This window comes from Pelophylax lessonae (genome assembly GCF_965119305.1).
Source record: "Pelophylax lessonae genome assembly, chromosome: 1".
NCBI lineage: Eukaryota > Metazoa > Chordata > Amphibia > Anura > Ranidae > Pelophylax > Pelophylax lessonae.
This window is the reverse complement of record NC_138768.1, coordinates 779,474,142-779,491,845: the sequence shown is the minus strand read 5'-3', so window position 1 is coordinate 779,491,845 and position 17,704 is coordinate 779,474,142. Positions and strand designations below refer to the sequence as shown.

The window sequence follows — 17,704 nt, the reverse complement described above, 5'->3', positions numbered from 1 at the left end:
TCATTAGGGTTTTTAGTAAAAATAGGTTATTTTCTTTTTATTTAGCTCTATATAGATAGATATATAGACAAAAAGGAGAGATAGCTGTGAAAGAAAAAGGAAGGATGGAAGGATCTGGTTCCAAACACAAATAAGGACTGAGCCTACAGAAATACAAATATTCCCCAATCTGACCCTAACTGGCTGGTTAAGGAGTCTGTAGGCACCTTAAGTTGGATAGAAATGTCACTGGTTTCTACAAGTAACACCATTATTTTCCTTTTTTGCTGGCAGCTGAAAATGGCTGAGCATTTGATTACATAGTTGGTGAGGTTGAATAAAGACAAAAGTCCATCCAGTTCAACCTGTGTAGGTGTGTGTGGCTGTAATCATCTTGCATACCCCTGAATGTTCTGATCCTTGAGATGTACGTCTAAGAGTCTTTTGAAAGCCACCATACTACCCGCAGAAACCACCTCATGTGGTAGAGAATTCCACAATCTTGTAGCCCTAACAGTAAAGTGATTGGTGATATAAAACATTTTATTTGTCGTTTGGTATATTTTTTAATTTTATAATGTTAGGGAGAAAAAAAAGGACAGAGAGTATTTTGTTGATAGGAGATTGCGCTGCACTCCTACAGCTGGAAACTATAAATATATAATAAAAAGTATAAACCTGCATGAATTAAATTAAATGTACCCATCTAAAACATTTTATAGTTTATGTAATGCAGAGCTCCTCGCAAATTTGTCCAAAAAATGTGTAGTAATGATGATCATCACCATTACCATGAACATCATTATTATCATTCTTTAAAAAAAATTATATTTGACATCAATTGATCCAGTTCAGGCTAATGTAGAGAATATAATACAGCTGGTGGATGAAAAAAAAAAGGCCTGAACAACTGGAATCTAGCTCTGGGGTATGTACGATTGATTTAAATAAATGCAAGAAACACCAGATTTGAAATAGTTTATTTAGAATAGATGGAACACCATTTATCTATTTTCCCAGTTTAAAAAAAATCCATCTAAATCTTTAACATTAATGTTGTTTCAAAAGCCATGTTCAGTGTTTTAAAATCTACAACTTTCATTAAAATAATACTTAGTAATCCTACCATAAAGGCCCTTGTTCAGGAGCTCCCTTAAAAAGGGTGAAAACGCTATATTCAACATGCTTAACTGATGCCTCCACCAGAAATGGAAGCAATGTCATGCAGCTGCTGCTGGAGAGTACACCCAGACAGGATATGATTGTCAAGATGTTGGATGGGATCAGCAGCACAGAGAAAAAAAACATGAAAATTTGTGAAAATAGTGTCACCTAAAAGACAGCTTTGTATAATGCACAGCACTTAAGCAAATCAAATGTTATGCAGTTGAATTTTTCATCTACTTTAAGTATCAAGGCTTTTTTATTGCATATTCTCCATTGCCTGTGTAACTTTGCCTGTGGACAAAATGTGAATTGTCATTTTCTTTTAAAGGAACCTTCTGGGAAACCCTTTTAACTGTAACTGTCACCTAGCCTGGCTGGGAAACTGGCTTAGGAAGAAACGTATTGTAACTGGAAATCCAAGATGCCAAAAGCCATACTTCCTGAAGGAGATTCCCATACAAGATGTTGCAATACAGGACTTTACCTGTGATGAGGGTAAGAAATCAACTACTATAATATATTGGATCATATATCGATTACTATAAGGATTAACCGTATATTAGAAATCAATAGAAAAAATTTGATGGGGACTTTAGTGAGCATTAAACCTAGCATGCCACAAATGTGTGGCAGTGTTGAATTGTAAGTCTGTTCACTTGCTGCACATTTTCCCTGGCAAGTTTACACTTGCAGAGCACTTGATGCACAAGTTGACACGTTTCCAATTTTAAGCAAATTTGCGTGGCAAGCCTCTAGCAAGAGCAAAGTTGCAGTGGTGAGTCTACAGCAAGAGCTCTGCAAGTCTACAGCATCAAAATTCAGCGACAGTGACCCCTGTGGTGGGATGACTTCTGCACAACATAACTGAAACAGAACTTGCCGCAGACTTGCAGAATCTTTGCAAAGAAAGTTGATCTGGAGTCATGCAATGCAGACTTTCTGCAATTGTGCAACAAACTTGTGAAGCCTGGCAAGTCTAGTAATATCTCAGCAAGTTGTTTTCAAACTTGCAGCACAATTGCTTGCTATCCGGGTAAAGCTTCCTCCTTTTACAATATGTATCTTGCAAATGAATATCCTGCAAATTTACAAACATATGCACAAATGTAGTGTAAATGTACTGCCTATTTATCTTCTTCATCTCCAGCCCCACATTTAAAAAATGTAGGACGCTGTTAAAGATTTTAATGACTAGAGCACAATGAACCTGCCCTATACTCTTCATGAATCACAAAAAAAAAAGGGAAATTAAAGAGTAACTGGTTTGTATTTTATTCCAAGCATGATATACTGACATCACTGTTTTTCCTTTGCAAACTTCAGGCAATGATGACAACACTTGCTCACCACTTGCTCGTTGCCCAGCAGAATGTACCTGCTTAGATACAGTGGTTCGCTGCAGTAACAAAGGACTAAAAGCATTGCCTAAAGGTATTCCGAAGGATGTCACAGAGCTGTAAGTAATAACACATCTCATTTTAGTTACTGTGTTTAAAGAATTTAACTCTGTGTAAAAACGTGGGTACTATTTTAAAACTAGGAAGCGGTACTAGCCTTACAATAAAAAAACTTACTTACTTACTGAGTATACAGATTCTTCATCGTTTAATCCTTGCCTATGTTCCAGTTTAAAGTAGAAGTAAACACCTGAATTAGATTTGTATCTACAGGTACGTTTTATTATAAGCTTACCTGTAGATAGAAATCTAATTCAGTTGTTTACTTCCACTTTAAACTGGAACATAGGCAAGGATTAAACGATAAAGAAGCTGCATACTCAGTAAGTAATAAAAGCAGTTGCTGAAGACACTTAAAAAAAATATATATATAGTGTCTTCAACAACTGCTTGCATTACTTACTGAGTATGCAGCTTCTTTATTATTTAATCCTTGCCTATGTTCCAGTTTAAAGTGGAAGTAAACTCCTGAATTAGATTTTTATCTAAAGGTAAGCTTATAATAAAACTTACCTGTAGATAAAATAAATATCTCCTAAACGTGCACTGCTCAAGAGATATTCCAGTGAACAGCAGCTAGTGATGTCCCTGGCACATGCACTTTGAAGGAACGGCATACCCATGCCATTCCTTCAGAGCTCTGTGCCACAGCCGTGACTCCTGCGTGCATGCTCAGGAGTGACCTCATCGTGGCTCGGCCATTCAATCAGCCGCAGCCAGAGAACCTGGAAGGAACACCGGGTGAAGATGGAAACCTCTGCCATGGTTAGAGCCACTTTACTACCACTTTAAGCTGGTGTCATGACCATCATGGTGGCTCCTTCCTCCTGCAGCATCCTAGGGAGCCACCACTGCATGCAGGAACTGGAGTTGATGCAGGAACTGGAGTTGTGTCCCCATACACTGTTTGCATTAATAGAAACACACAGTCCTGTAGCATAGAATGACAAGGCACTCCCTTGATCCTCCCTCTTCTCCCCCCCTCCCATCTCTAAGCCAATAGACTGGCTGGTAATTGCATTGTTAACTCTTACCTGTGAAGACCAGATGTTTAGGGAGGCAACACTGGGAGAGCAGGAGCCTGCAGCATTGAAAGCTGTAATCTGCAACTCCCTGGTAATAATCTAATCGGGTAGATACTGGGGAATGTGTATGTGTGCTCAATGTGTTGAACTAAAAATGCTGAGGATTTAATACTGCTTTTAGACAAGTTAAGTGAGGAGGAGTTGCCACCGAGACATTAGGTATGTGAGTAAGATTTGGCTAGAGTTCTACCTCAGACTAAGTTGCTACTTATATTGGTGATGTTATATAGTATTAGTTTGCATGTCCAAACTCGCTTATCCATGTCTTTTTGAACCTTGTTTTGTGCACTGGTGCACAGTCATGTTGGAACAGCAAGGGGCCATCCCCAAAGTTGGGAACATGAAATTATCCAAAATGTCTTGGTATGCTGATGCCTTAAGAGTTCCCTTTACTGGAACTAAGGGGCCAAGCCCAACCCCAGAAAAAAAACCCCCCTACAATATTCCCCCCTCCACCAAATTATTTGGATCGGTGCACAAAGCAAGGTCCATAAAGACATGGATGAGTGAGTTTGGGGTGGAGGGATTTGTCTGTCCTGACCTAAACCTGATAGAACACCTTTGGGATGAATTAGAGCAGAGACTGTGAGCCAGGCCTTCTTGTGCACATCAGTGCCTGACCTCACAAATGCGCTTCTGGAAGAATGGTCAAACATTCCCATAGATACACCCCTAAACCTTGTGGACAGCCTTTGTAGAAGAGTTGAAGCTTTTATAGCTGCAAAGGGTGGGCTAACTCTATATTGAACCCTACAGACTAAGACTGGGATGTCATTAAAGTTCATGTGCATGTAAAGGCAGGCATCTCAATACTTTTTACAATATAGTGTTCTTTCCAATGTACATGTATATATGTGTTTATAACTAATTAGAAACCAGTCCTATTTGATGGCTACCAGGTGCACATGCTGAGAAATGTACTTTGTATTGTATGCAAGGAGGCGAAAACAAATCCATACTTACATGGAGAGAATTTACATTCTCTTAGTAGATAGTGTTCTGGGTCAGATTGCAAACTAGTACTCCAGGGCTGCTAGACACAAAGTTCTTTACCCATAGCTACCATGCTGCTGTTATGTTACATGGTCATTTTACACACTAATGCTGTTCAGTGGAGACTGTCTTTAAGCCTCTATAAAAGCTCCAACAAAATAGCAGGCGGCAGATTTGTTCTACAGATAATGCATTATGCATGCTGCTGACTCAGAAAATACATTTATAAGCTTTAGCACTTTTGCATTTCTCACCATCATTTATCTTGCTGCCTCTGGGATTGCAGAAAATTTACCTTGATGTGAAACCTTTTAATGCTTCTGCACAGTGATGGATTTTGCTCCATATTTGTGTTATAGGTACCTGGATGGAAATCAGTTTAACCTTGTCCCGAAGGAGCTGTCCAATTATAGGCACTTGACACTTATGTGAGTAAAAGTAGCTATAGTTTCCTGCGGTGAAGAAATTAGAGTTTTATGTTCTTTTATTTTTTTAATGACTTGTTCATAATAAAGGTTTCTCCAGTCTTTTCTAGGTGCGAATGTTTTGTTTTTATAAGAAGCCATTCTGGAAGAGCATTCTTCACACAAAAAGAGTCTGTTAGATTTACAGATAATGAATTAAAGTTCACCAAAAGGCTTCAATGGGAGAGTCTAAACAAGCACCAAAACTACAATTTTGCTTTACCTTCCCCGACACAGCCAAATTCTCCATCATTTGTGTCTCACAAAGCTACCCATCCCAGACACTGCAGCTCACAGTAGGAGGGTTTCAGCAGCAGAGGTAGTGCTGTCAATCCAAAAAGCAGTAGGTAGGACTAGGTGTGGTGATGGGCTGACAGACAAGCTACAGAGAATGAGAGTTTCCCATCTCAAAGGCTCTCGTTATTGCCTACTAGAGATACAACTTAAAGAGGAGCTCCAGGCTCCCCCCAAAAAACTAAAAGTCCGCAGCTACAAATACTGTCCAGGGATCCAGCGATGTCCACACCGAAGCTGGTTCTTCAATTGGCTTTGGGTGCAAGCCCTGACATCTCTAGTAAAGGGAAACAGGAAGTAAACCCTTATGGCTTCAAAGCTGATTTCTTACTGCGCATGCAGGATCTGAGCTGCGCCTTGTGAATGGTGAAAACCAAGGATGTGTATGAGCCACTCAGGCTGTATGGCAATGAAGGTCTGTGCCCTCCGCTGTGAGTGCTGGCCAGGAAGGGAGCTCGTTGATGCTCCAAGCAATGGTAGAGGGTGACTAGGTGTTCTGGAGCCGCACATTAAGTCAAGACCTGCTGTATGATAGTGAATGGCAGTCTCATCCTGGACCCCCGCCAGATTATGCCCCCTGGACTGCTATTCACTATCGTACAGCAGGTCTTGACTTGATGTGCGGCTCCCAGGACACCGTGTCACTCTCTGCCTTGTGAATGGTCCTATAGTCTTGATGGTACCTTTGATATGTCCCAGAAGACTACAGGGTAAGGAGGAGGGGGGGCAAAACCAGGTACCCGCTCCCCCCAAAAAGTGCCAAATTTGGCAGTGGTGTATGCAAACAAGCAGAACTTCCCCTTTTGGGTGAAGGTCCACTTTAATGGGCTGGTTCTCATCTGAGAGCTGAATCAGGATAAAGTTTGCCCATTGCAGTCAACTTATAGGCAGGCTCTCTCTAGGTCATATTATAGACATAGAATCGGTTTATGAATCTGTTCATGTCACAAAAGAACAATAGACTATTGGGTGAAAAATATACATGGTGGAAGGCCTTTAACCTGGGATCAGCCTGAAAAGAATATCCATTGTAGCCTATAGTTATCAAATTTAAACGTGAAAAAAACCACACCACTGCTGAATATTTTTTCTCTTCTCAAAAAACGTTATGCCACAAGGACAGTGCATTTTAAACAACACTGCCCGCCAGACCCTGCTGCTCCTCCTGACCAGCGCGTTTCACCCCTCTGTAGTAGGCCAAGCTATATTAAGCATAAGTTGTTCACGGAGGAGTAGGTTCAGAGGTTGCAGCATCAATCCATAAAATGTTCAACTTGTGGTTATTTTTCATTTATTATTTTTTCTTGTCAGGCCACTTTTGGGAATTAGTAACTGATTTATCAAATTACCTTTAGGAGAAAAGGGATGCGAATACTGTTATTCATCTGTGCCTAGGGCTGCATTAGCTCTACATACAACCCTGGCAACCACCTTATAGTCTAATAGAAGTGATTTAGTGCAGGTCGTGAGTGTGTATATGTGCTGTGTATCAGTTTTACCAGACTAAAGTGATATTGACATTATCTTATCATCTTTCTGACATCATCTTATCCTAATGCTTTCCTGTCTGACATCCTTCCCTTATCTATAGTGCGTTTCACTGTGGAATGGTTAGTCTGATACACTAAAAGGGCAAAGATGGCACTCCAAAGTGATTGAAACTACCAAAGGCTGCATTAGCTATCAGTTCCAAAATACAATTCCAATAAAACGTGTATTTTTTTCAGCTTTGAAAACCACTCTCAGCACAAGTATTTAAAGTGATAAAGCCAGATGGACTTGTGTCTTTTTTTTAACCAGACTAACTATGTAACTATATAAAAGAAACTGGATGTGTTTATTGTTCTTTAGTAGTGTATTACGTGCAGTTTTTTAGTTTTATCTGCTAACCTTTTACTGAACTGTGGCGGTAGAGATAGATATGTAATAATAAAATAGACTATTTTTATTTTTTCCAGTGACCTGAGCAATAACAGAATCAGCACTCTGTCCAATCAAAGCTTCAGCAATATGACACAGCTTCTCACTTTGTAAGTTTTGTGACAGTACCGTTTTCTATAGCAATAAGTGTTACCTGCTAACTACTCATCTGTTCACTTAGGTGTGCAGCCTCTATGTTAGATTTTAGGATGATAGTGCTTTTTAATAAAACAGAAGCGGACTGATTTTTTAAGTTAAAACACCATATGTGTGATAAGATGAGTTTCTCCTCTTATATTTTTGTAATTTGACCCTCACAACTATGCAACAGAGAAACCATTTAAGTGTGTTTCACAGAAGTGAATAATTATACATTATTCCATGACATCTCTATGTAGCCCTGTCCTTTAACTGTCAAAAATCAGTTTGAGGATGACACGGGGCATGGTTTGGAATTATTTTCTGTTTCTATCCAAGACTTTTTTCTCCTGATAGAGTAGGGGAATTTTAGAACCTCTGGTGTTAATATCATTTTGTGTCCTGATTGGGACAAAATTCCCTTTACTACTTGTCCTATTGACAGGCAGTAAGGCTCAGTTCACACCTATGCAGTTTGCTTTTGATAGTTTCTGCAGTGCTTTTTGCTGTGCGTTTTGCAATTTTGCCGTGATTTGCATTTGTTATGCTTTTTTTGGGCCAATTTGTAGTTGGGCAGATTAAAAACTGCAAATTGTTGGAAAATTCACAAAAAAACGCACTATATGCTTTTCTGCATCTTCTCAATTGAAGTCCATTGAACCAAAAAAGCTAAAAAAGCATTGTTTTGTGCCCAAAGTCCCTGACCCTTTTCAAAGACGCAGTAGCTGAAAAAAGCATAGATATAAACGTGTCCCATAGGAAACTGTGTTAAATAAACGTTTCTGCACAAAGCACCAAAAAATTGCATAGGTGTGAACCAGGTCTAAGAAAGTGAAGTGAAAACTTAAATGGAGACATAGCAAAAAATACATTTTTTGGACAATGGGCAATGGTTAGATTGCTGTCTTTTGTCTTTGTCTTCTTATCCTGGCATCACCAGGGTGTCACCGAGACACACTTTTAGGGAAACACTGCTTTTTAAACTCACAGACAAAAATAAAAACCTAATAGAGGTTCTAAACCATAGGTGCCCAACCTGTGGCCTTCCAGCTGTAGCAGAAGTACAAATACCATGAGGCTTTGCAAGGCTGACAGTTACAAGCACGACTCCAAAAGGCAGAGGCATGATGGGCTTGGTTGTTCTGCAACAGCTGGAGGTCCACAGGTTGAGCACGTATGTTCTAAACCTTTCTCACTCTGTACTTCAAAATAAAATAAAGTTCTGACTGGAGTTGGGCTTTAAAGGGTTGCACTACCCAAACTAGTTGAGTTCTTAAGTGATAGAAAAAGATGAGGGACAAAACTATTATTCGTTTCAGTTTTTGCTGGACTAATCCTTTAATCCAAAAACTTTGTGCTGCATGCAGTACAGATATACCTCTCATTTTTATACAATTGCCCATCAGCATTTGTGTAATTACAATACTCCCAGCAATTACAGATAAGCTATTCAGAATAGAAATATAGAAACATTTAAATGTTAACTAATATTATACTTATATTCATGGATGATTTATGTTTTACAGGATTCTAAGTTACAATCGGCTAAGATGCATTCCTCTACGGGCTTTCAGTGGACTTAATTCCCTAAGACTCCTGTAAGTAACAGCCTGGCCTGTCTATTCAGATTAGGAAAATAGTGGTGGAGCCGTTAGGGCAACATCACTATCTTTCTTTTTGCCTAATTGACAGAGTGAGGTCTGGTGTTTAATAGAAATGTATTTTACTGCACCATATTTAATGGAAATCAAATAAAGTATAGAGTGTCATTACATTCCAGTAATAAGTTTTGTTTCTAAATACATATAAACTTTCATATCTCTTTGTAATCTTACAGAAATGTTTGAGGCTGATCGGAGCTCAGGCGCTTAGATCAGGACTCACACACTCTTTAATACACCAGCCCTTTCCAGCAATGCTAATATAACAATACATAGCTTGCCCATCTCCTTCCTACAGTTTTTACGAGTAGATCCAGTGTATTTATAGAAGTCTTTACAATGCTGATGTTGTAGATACCTAATTATGCCTTTCTTTTGTGCCACAGATCCCTCCATGGCAATGATATATCCTCTGTACCACAAGGAGCATTCAATGACCTCTCCTCCCTGTCACACTTGTAAGTTTATCTATTTAGGCAGAACTTGGAATGTGGGGAAAACAGCTCAAACACTGTAGTTTTACACTATTTTGATGGGAAGCCTGCTAACCTGTCTACCTAAAATTATGAACTCAAAATCAGCTGTTTTATAGCATTATACATATGAAGAAATTATTAATATTTGGGTAAGCTGCCTCTATTGCTACACTGATTGATTGGTCCTGAAAGCTGCCATATTGGTTAAATACATCAAGCAGTGGCCAAGCCTCTCTATAACTGATTAAATACAAAACTCCTTCTTGGCCCTCCATAGTTCTGGCCAAAGTCGAAATGATGTTAAAACCAAAGCTTATGTCCCATGCTTAGGCAAAAGGAGCAGTGGTAGGGGTTCAAAAGTATCTGTAGCAGTAATTTGATTTTTAATTGAATTATTCTCTTTAAATCATGTATAGCAGTGCATTTTTCAAGCTTTTAGTAAGATATATTCTCTATAAATGTATATATGTGCACTATGCTGATCATACACTAACTACAAACTACATTAAATGTGGGCAATTTGAGCTACCTTACATTGCCTTATCAAAGTTAATTCATTTGGAATAGTGTTTTAGTTCTTCTCTCAGCTCATGTAAAAATGTTTTTTTTATTTTATAATAGAAAGTGTCATTATTTGCTTCTACAGCTTTACAGAGATTAGGGCTGACAGTAAAAATATCTACTCATACTTTCCACACTATGCAGAGAAACTTAACCCAGAGTATTACACAGTTCTCTCCGTAACTCATATTCAATGCTGACAAGAATGTCTCGTCTCTATCCTGTTCCAGGGCCATCGGGGCAAACCCTCTGCACTGCGACTGTAACTTGCAGTGGTTGTCGGAATGGGTCAAGTCTGAATATAAGGAACCTGGTATTGCTAGGTGTGCTGGACCTGGGGACATGGCAGAAAAACTGCTTCTTACTACTCCATCCAAAAAGTTCACATGTCATGGTAATTTCTCACTCTCTTCTTCTATTACCTGTGTTGTTTTCACTGAGTTCGCCCTACATATTGCACGATAGTTTTTTCAAGCCAAATAAAAGTTGACAACTTTTACTTTTGGTGGTGTTCCTTGTATACAGATTGAAAATAATATTTTTACCACAAAGTGAAATTCTGTGATTCACCATAATAACAAATAAGTTTGCTTTCTTTCCGAATATAATCTCTGCACTTTTTACTATAAAGTGAAAATATCTCCAATTCACTAGTTAGTCATCTGATTAGTCTTGTCAACTATCCAGGATATCCCATGTTTCCAGCAACTGATTTGGGCTAGATGGGGTAAGATGGGGTTGGGGTAAGCTGTACTTTGTCTTAATTCAGAACTATTGGCATCTATTCTAATACAAAACGGAAACAGGAAAGGTAGAAACGGGTGAACGCAAATGACCAACTTGGGTGGAGGCATGTGCCCCTTTCAAATGAACTTTTTTTATGCTAAGGATATCAAAACATAAACAACATCTATAATAAATTGCTATTTATTTTATTCATCCCACTAGTAACACAATTCTACAGGAAATATGTGTTCACTTTGTCACTTGTTAGTCTAATTAAAGTTTTTTTTTTTTTTGTGACATCTAATAATCTTTTAATCTTTCACTTTTGGCCTTGTGATAACCATCCCTTAGAAATTCCAGGGCCCTGTGGTTTTCTGGTTCCAGGTAAGGGTTCCTGACCCCACAGCATTAAGACAACCACCTTCACCTTCTGGATTTTCCTAAGATGTCTTCCCAAATTCAAACACGCATGTCATGTTCCTCCCTGTGTCTCTGTCCTGTATTAAAATGCACTGATGTAAAGAATTCCTTTGTTTACCTTGGTACAGTGCGACACAGAGCTAGATGTTGCTGTGGTTTCAGCTTCTATTCTTTACAAACTTTTTAAGACATTCTCGATAAAAGGGGTAAATAAAGTGCAACTAAAGGCAAACTTTTTTTTTAGTTTTGGATAGAGTAGAGAGGGATTAGAACACCTGTCAGTTTTTATTGCTGCCTGTGCTCCTGTTAAGGAGATTCCACCTCTCTATTTGCCCTTAAGAATATGTAAAATAATAAGGAAAATCACAAATTTTGGGTTGTCCCCAGAAAAGCAATAGAGGGGAAATCCTCCAATGGGGCCACTAGTTCTGGTGACCTTTTGCTCACTTCCTGTTTTGGGTATGGGACAGGAAGTGAAGGGAAATCTCCCCAATTGGAAACAGATGGAAAGTATTAAACTGACAGGGATATGACCCTACCTTGCTATTTCCAAAATGAAAAAAAAGTTTTGCTTATACTTCTTCTTCAAGGAGCAAACAATGTTTCCATGCAGGTGGGTCGCTTTTAAATGAAAACTTGTTGTCTACATGTTATTGAGGATTGGCTCACAAAGTTACAACATTTTCTAATAGTGATAAAGTTTTTTCACCATAGTGTTTTATAGAATAAGCAAACCTAGCATACAAGGTTGGAAATTAGGTGCATCGTGAAGATAGAATGGGCTCACTTTGTCTACCTATATAGTAATTATTTTATGTTTGACTCCTGTTTTATTCATACTAAATTTAAGGTATGATGTAGAGTTATACAGTGCAGTACTTCAGGTGTTCCAGTCTGCAACTTTTCCTGCATGGCTGTTCTCTACCTGGATTTAGATTTTCTGTAACATTTTGTACTTAAGTGGTCACACATTTTTTAAACTTGGATTCTAACACCAGTACTGCATTCTCAATTTTTTAGGACCAGTGGATGTCAACATTCTTTCCAAATGTAACCCATGTTTATCAAACCCCTGCAAAAATGAGGGCACCTGCAACAATGACCCAGTTGATTTCTATCGCTGTACTTGTCCATATGGCTTTAAGGTACTGTATGGCTTTAGATATACAGAGCGTTGTGTTGACATGGTCATATGCAATGCCACATTGATGATGGAAACCTAATTGTGCTTACAGGGTCAAGACTGCGATGTACCTATCCATGCCTGTATCAGCAACCCCTGTAAACATGGAGGAACTTGCCACTTGAAGGAAGGAGACAAAGATGGATATTGGTAGCTTTTTTTTTCATACTGTATAATATGACTATGAGAAAAGACATGTTGATCTTTACAGCAAATCTACAACTTTGAGCTAAGATTATAGTAGTTAAGATGAGAAGCAATTTATAAATTACTTTTTATTTTGTTTTTTTTTTTAATTTAAACCTTTTTAAATTTAAGACTCTGTATTAGGAATATGTGTAGTCATGTGCTCTTGACACTGTTACATGGCTGACTGTTGCTGATGGTTATTAAAAATATCTACATTGGATTTTTCATTAGACACTTTCACACATGATGCTTAGGGCCTTGGTAATTTTAGGTCCTGTTATGCATTGAATCCCTAGTGTCTAGAACTGGCCTTAGCCTAGGGAAAGAAAAGCAGCTCATAATAAAATCTCATCATATTCAAGGCAGATTTTATTTTCTTCTGATGTAGTTCAACTAATTTCCCCTGTTGATGTTGGTGGTAATTGGCAAACTTATCCAGGGACAAACATGAGGGGTGTCACATAGAGCCATTTACCAGGTGCATCTGTAGTGTAAAATTCTCAACCATAAAATCAGAGAATACATAGGACCTACAGACACCAATATCCAGGCATAGTGGAGATTCCTGGTTTAGCTGTTATCAGGCAATATGTAATTTTTACAGCATTTTGATCATTCATGAACTGTAGATTAAATTTGAACTTTTTATCCCACATTTGGTAATGATTAAGCAGACCCATTGCCAGTTCTACATACCAGCTTCCTCGAAACGGTATGGGTAATAAGTTTGATGAGCTTACACTTCTGAACATGTGTTGGATTTTTGTTCCAAAGTATTCATTTCTCATTGCTTCCACATGCAGTTAACAAATGTGACAAGTTGGAAGTTGCAGATGTGAGCTGTTGAACTTCATTCATACACTTGACATGTCTTACTCTGCATGACCTCCCATCAGCCCTGCTTACAGTTATTGTAGTGGAAAATTGTATCATGAGAGGCTATGCTGCCTCTTTTTGATGGGTTCCACACCAGGAAAAATGCATCATTCAGACACTACTGTGGCAGTTGTTTTTTTTTGAGTAAAAAAGGAGATGACTGCCATCATTTGTAACCTCCACCTTCTGTACCTGCCTGTTTCAAGGTGTACCTGTGCAGATGGCTTTGAAGGTGAAAACTGTGATGTGAATATTGACGACTGTGAAGATAATGACTGTGAGAATAATTCCACTTGTGTGGATGGAATCAACAACTACACCTGTCTCTGTCCACCAGAATACACAGGTGAGTCTTCTGAAACTTAATTTAAGTAATTAAGAGCTCACTGAACTGTATTAGATGTTCATATTTAGGCTGCATACACACTAAACTCTGTAACTGTTTATTGTATTCTAAGCATGAGATTCACTCAGCAAATAGGTGAATGCTACTCACCGTGTAAGCTTCAATGAGAGAATGTTGCATGGTAGTTGTTTCTACACCAGGATATTGTTTTATCACTGAATGCTAGCAGGTATGGATGGCCGAGCACTCTGCCTTTTGAGGTTTTGGCCACTGTAGGGAAATTCCAGGCCCATAATGCATAGTATGAGCACCAATCAACTAGCTGCTGTTCAAATCTATACTTACTGTTAGAGCAGTTGTGTGTACTAGCCTAGTACAGGTGTTTAACAATCATGCTGCAAATGTTCAATAATCATGCTGCGAGTATTCAATGTAACTGCAGTGCAAACTCAGTGCATTCATCCATGGATTGCAGCCAGACTGCTGGGACTTCTAGCTCCACAAAGCAAGGGCCGCATGTTACCTGCCTCTTCTGTAATGCATTCATCAGCAATTGCCGTAATAAGTAATGTCCTCATATTGTCTTCCGCTATACACTGTCCCCTGTCTCTCTTCCATTCTAATTAGTAAATGTGCATTTTCCTGCTACTACTAATCACTGTTCTGCTAATAGTAAAAGCTAAGCTGTCTGTGCATATCATTGCCTTTGTGCTCTTGTCCTTGTTGCTGGCTTGACATGCTGTGTTGTTTCCAATAAACACATATGTATCTTGTCTCTTCTGTCTTTGTTGCACAAGCTGCTAATCTGAATGAGGTGGAAAAAGGTCAGTCTTCCTTCATCCTTTTCTCCTACTTCTTGTGATATGCCGCTAATAATTAAGTCACAGTACAATCAGTCCACCTGTTGCCATCGCTCTGCTCTTTGTCTAAAATAATTCAGTATGCTACTCTAATCTTTGGGGAAAGTTTTACTTCTATTAATAAAATAGAAGTATGCCACAATGACATGACAAACTATGCCACACAGCATATGAAACAAATCAGAGGTAAGAGATGAATAGAAAAAGGGTGCCTTATAGATCCCCCGTGTACTCCAGTATAAAAATCCAAAGTAAGAAGGTGGATGGGAATAGTCATGCCCTAGAAGCACTTTGAGGGTACCCTTTTTAGTTTCCAACTCAAAAGGTAAAACATTTTAGAAGTATGCATTTCATTAACATTCTACAAACACCCTTAGTGTTAAAATACTAGTTTTACTCCTATTGTTAATGTAAATTGATGGTGCTTTCAGGTTTAGAGTTCAAAACATGTATCTAGATGTATCTAGATCTATAGGATACACTTCTTAAAGAATGTGCTTATGCATGTTTCCTAAAACATTGGCAATTTAATTTTTGCACCTAGTTGTTGAAAAGAAGAGATCATACAGTATGTGTTTCTGACATACACAGAACAGCCCCTGACTTCAATGCTAAAAGGGTATATTGATCGGAATACATCAGTCCACACCAGTTCCAAGTCTTTCCTACACTCTGTCATGAATGTTGTCTGCTGTGTTTGGCCTGGTTCAGGAGCTACAGGACCATTGACTGTCATTGCTCTTGTTGATTGGCTTCCTGCCAGCTTGAAGAGCAGAATGCCACCTGAAATTACACTACAGCTGGATGCAAAAACACATAGGCTTACATCTACTTACTCTCTTATGTGAAGATGTCATTGGAAACCTCCACAGTTAGCTAGAGGGTGTACTGCGCCATCTAAAAAAGCACCCAGGTACAGATGAGCTTCATGAAGGTCATTGGATGAAAACATATGAAATATCAGCTTTGGGTGTATTATAAAGGTGTATATGTACAAATAAATTGTTGTTATGCCTTAATGTTCATATTTCCTTTGATACTGTACAAGACCAGTTAAAATATCACAAACCCAGTGCATTAGTATGTAGATGAATGTGGCCTCAGCCTGCGCTGATCCAGCCATGCCCCCCTGACTTGTTTTGCCCCACTCACCAGGGCTTGGTTGCAGAGGTTGACCAAACATGTAAGGGGGCGTGGCTGGAGCAGTGCTGGCTGAGGCCACATTCATCTACATACGAATGCATGGAGTTTCTGAGTGGCGCCTTGTCTTCTCTTTGATAATGCTCTTACATCTCTGAATGGAGCACTAACGCCAGCTCCCTTCACTGTAATCCGCGAGGGGATCTCTGTTTCAGCATAAAGTGGCACTGCAAGTTTTATTTGGACCAGCAAAAATATGGTATTTTCAATGTTAATAAATACAATTTGATATATGTGAGCTTTTAAAAAAAGTGTTACAGGAGCAATGTTTTATAGTGCTAGGGCAAGAAAGACAATTAATATGTAAGTATGTTTAAGGCTGTGAGATGAAACCAAAGTATTGGTGGAAACACAGGCATGGGAAAAACATTTGCAGCAGCTGTAGGCTAGATAGCACACCTGAGCCTAGGGTAATACTCATAATTTATGGGAAAAATGCACGCTTTTGCTTGTTGGATCTAAGCCCAATACCTCAACACTTTAAAGCATACGTGCTAATCACTGAGCCCCCTTGTTGTCACATACAGTATCTCACAAAAGTGAGTACACCTGACCCCTCACATTTGTGAAAATATTTTAGTATATCTTTTCATGTGACAACACTGAAGAAATGACACTTTGCTACAATGTAAAGTAGTCAGTGTACAGCTTGTATAACAGTGTAAATTTGCTGTCACCTCAAAATAACTCAACACACAGCCATTAAACCGCTGGCAACAAAAGTGAGTACACTCTTAAGTGAAAATGTCTAAATTGGGCCCAAGTAGCCATTTTACCTCCCCAGTGTCAGGTGACTCATTAGTGTTACAAGGTCTCAGGTGTAAATGGAGAGCAGGTTTGTTAAATTTGGTATTATCGCTCTCACTCTTTCATACTGGTCACTGGAAGTTCAACTTGGCACCTCATGGCAAAGAACTCTCTGAGGATCTGAAAAAATAATTGTTGCTCTACATAAAGATTGCTTAGGCTATAAGAAGATTCCCAAGACCTTAAAACTGAGCTGCAGCATGGTGGCCAAGACCATACAGCGGTTTAACAGGACAAGTTCCACTCAGAACAGGCCTCACCATGGTCGACCAAAGATGTTGATTGCACATGCTCAGCGTCATATCCAGAGGTTGTCTTGAGAAATAGATGTATGAGGGCGGCCAGCATTACTGCAGAGGTTGAATTGGTAAGCGTGTCAGTGCTCAGACCACTGCATCAAATTGGTCTGCATGGCTGTCATCCCAAAAGGATGATGCACAAGAAAACCCGCAAACAGTTTTCTGAAGACAAGCATACTAAGGACATGGATTACTAGAGCCATGCCCTGTGGTCTGATGAGACCAAGATAAACTTATTTGGTTCAGGTGGTGTCAAGCGTGTGTGGCGGCAACCAGGTGAGGAGTACAAAGACAAGTGTGTCTTGCCTACAGTCAAGCATGGCGGTGGGAGTGTCATGGTCTAGGGCTCCATGAGTGCTGCCGGAACTGGGGGGCTACAGTTCAGAACCATGAATGACAACGTGTACTGTGACATACTGAAGCAGAGCATGATCCTCTCCCTTCGGAGACTGGGCCGCAGGGCAGCATTCCAACATAACGACACCAAACACACCACCAAGACGACCACCTGCCTTGCTAAAGAAGCTGAGGGTAAAGGTAATGGACTGGCCAAGCATGTCTCCAGACCTAAATCCTACTTAGCATCTGTGGGGCATCCTCAAA

At 39.3% G+C, this 17,704-nt stretch overlaps 1 protein-coding gene across 3 annotated transcripts in view; it reads left to right on the top strand.

The window, feature by feature from the left end:
* Positions 1-17,704, top strand: part of SLIT2 (slit guidance ligand 2) — a 415,524-nt gene that overhangs the window by 367,105 nt on the left and 30,715 nt on the right. For 2 of the 3 annotated variants that reach the window (XM_082243064.1, XM_082243066.1), the window contains exons 19-29: positions 1,475-1,641; positions 2,470-2,602; positions 5,041-5,109; positions 7,398-7,469; positions 9,024-9,095; positions 9,545-9,616; positions 10,426-10,589; positions 12,362-12,486; positions 12,577-12,674; positions 13,796-13,935; positions 14,733-14,759. In XM_082243064.1, the coding sequence (XP_082099190.1) occupies positions 1,475-1,641; positions 2,470-2,602; positions 5,041-5,109; positions 7,398-7,469; positions 9,024-9,095; positions 9,545-9,616; positions 10,426-10,589; positions 12,362-12,486; positions 12,577-12,674; positions 13,796-13,935; positions 14,733-14,759 (1,139 nt within the window). The remainder of the gene's footprint in view (positions 1-1,474; positions 1,642-2,469; positions 2,603-5,040; positions 5,110-7,397; positions 7,470-9,023; positions 9,096-9,544; positions 9,617-10,425; positions 10,590-12,361; positions 12,487-12,576; positions 12,675-13,795; positions 13,936-14,732; positions 14,760-17,704) is intronic. The other variant, XM_082243065.1, reaches the window with a different exon arrangement.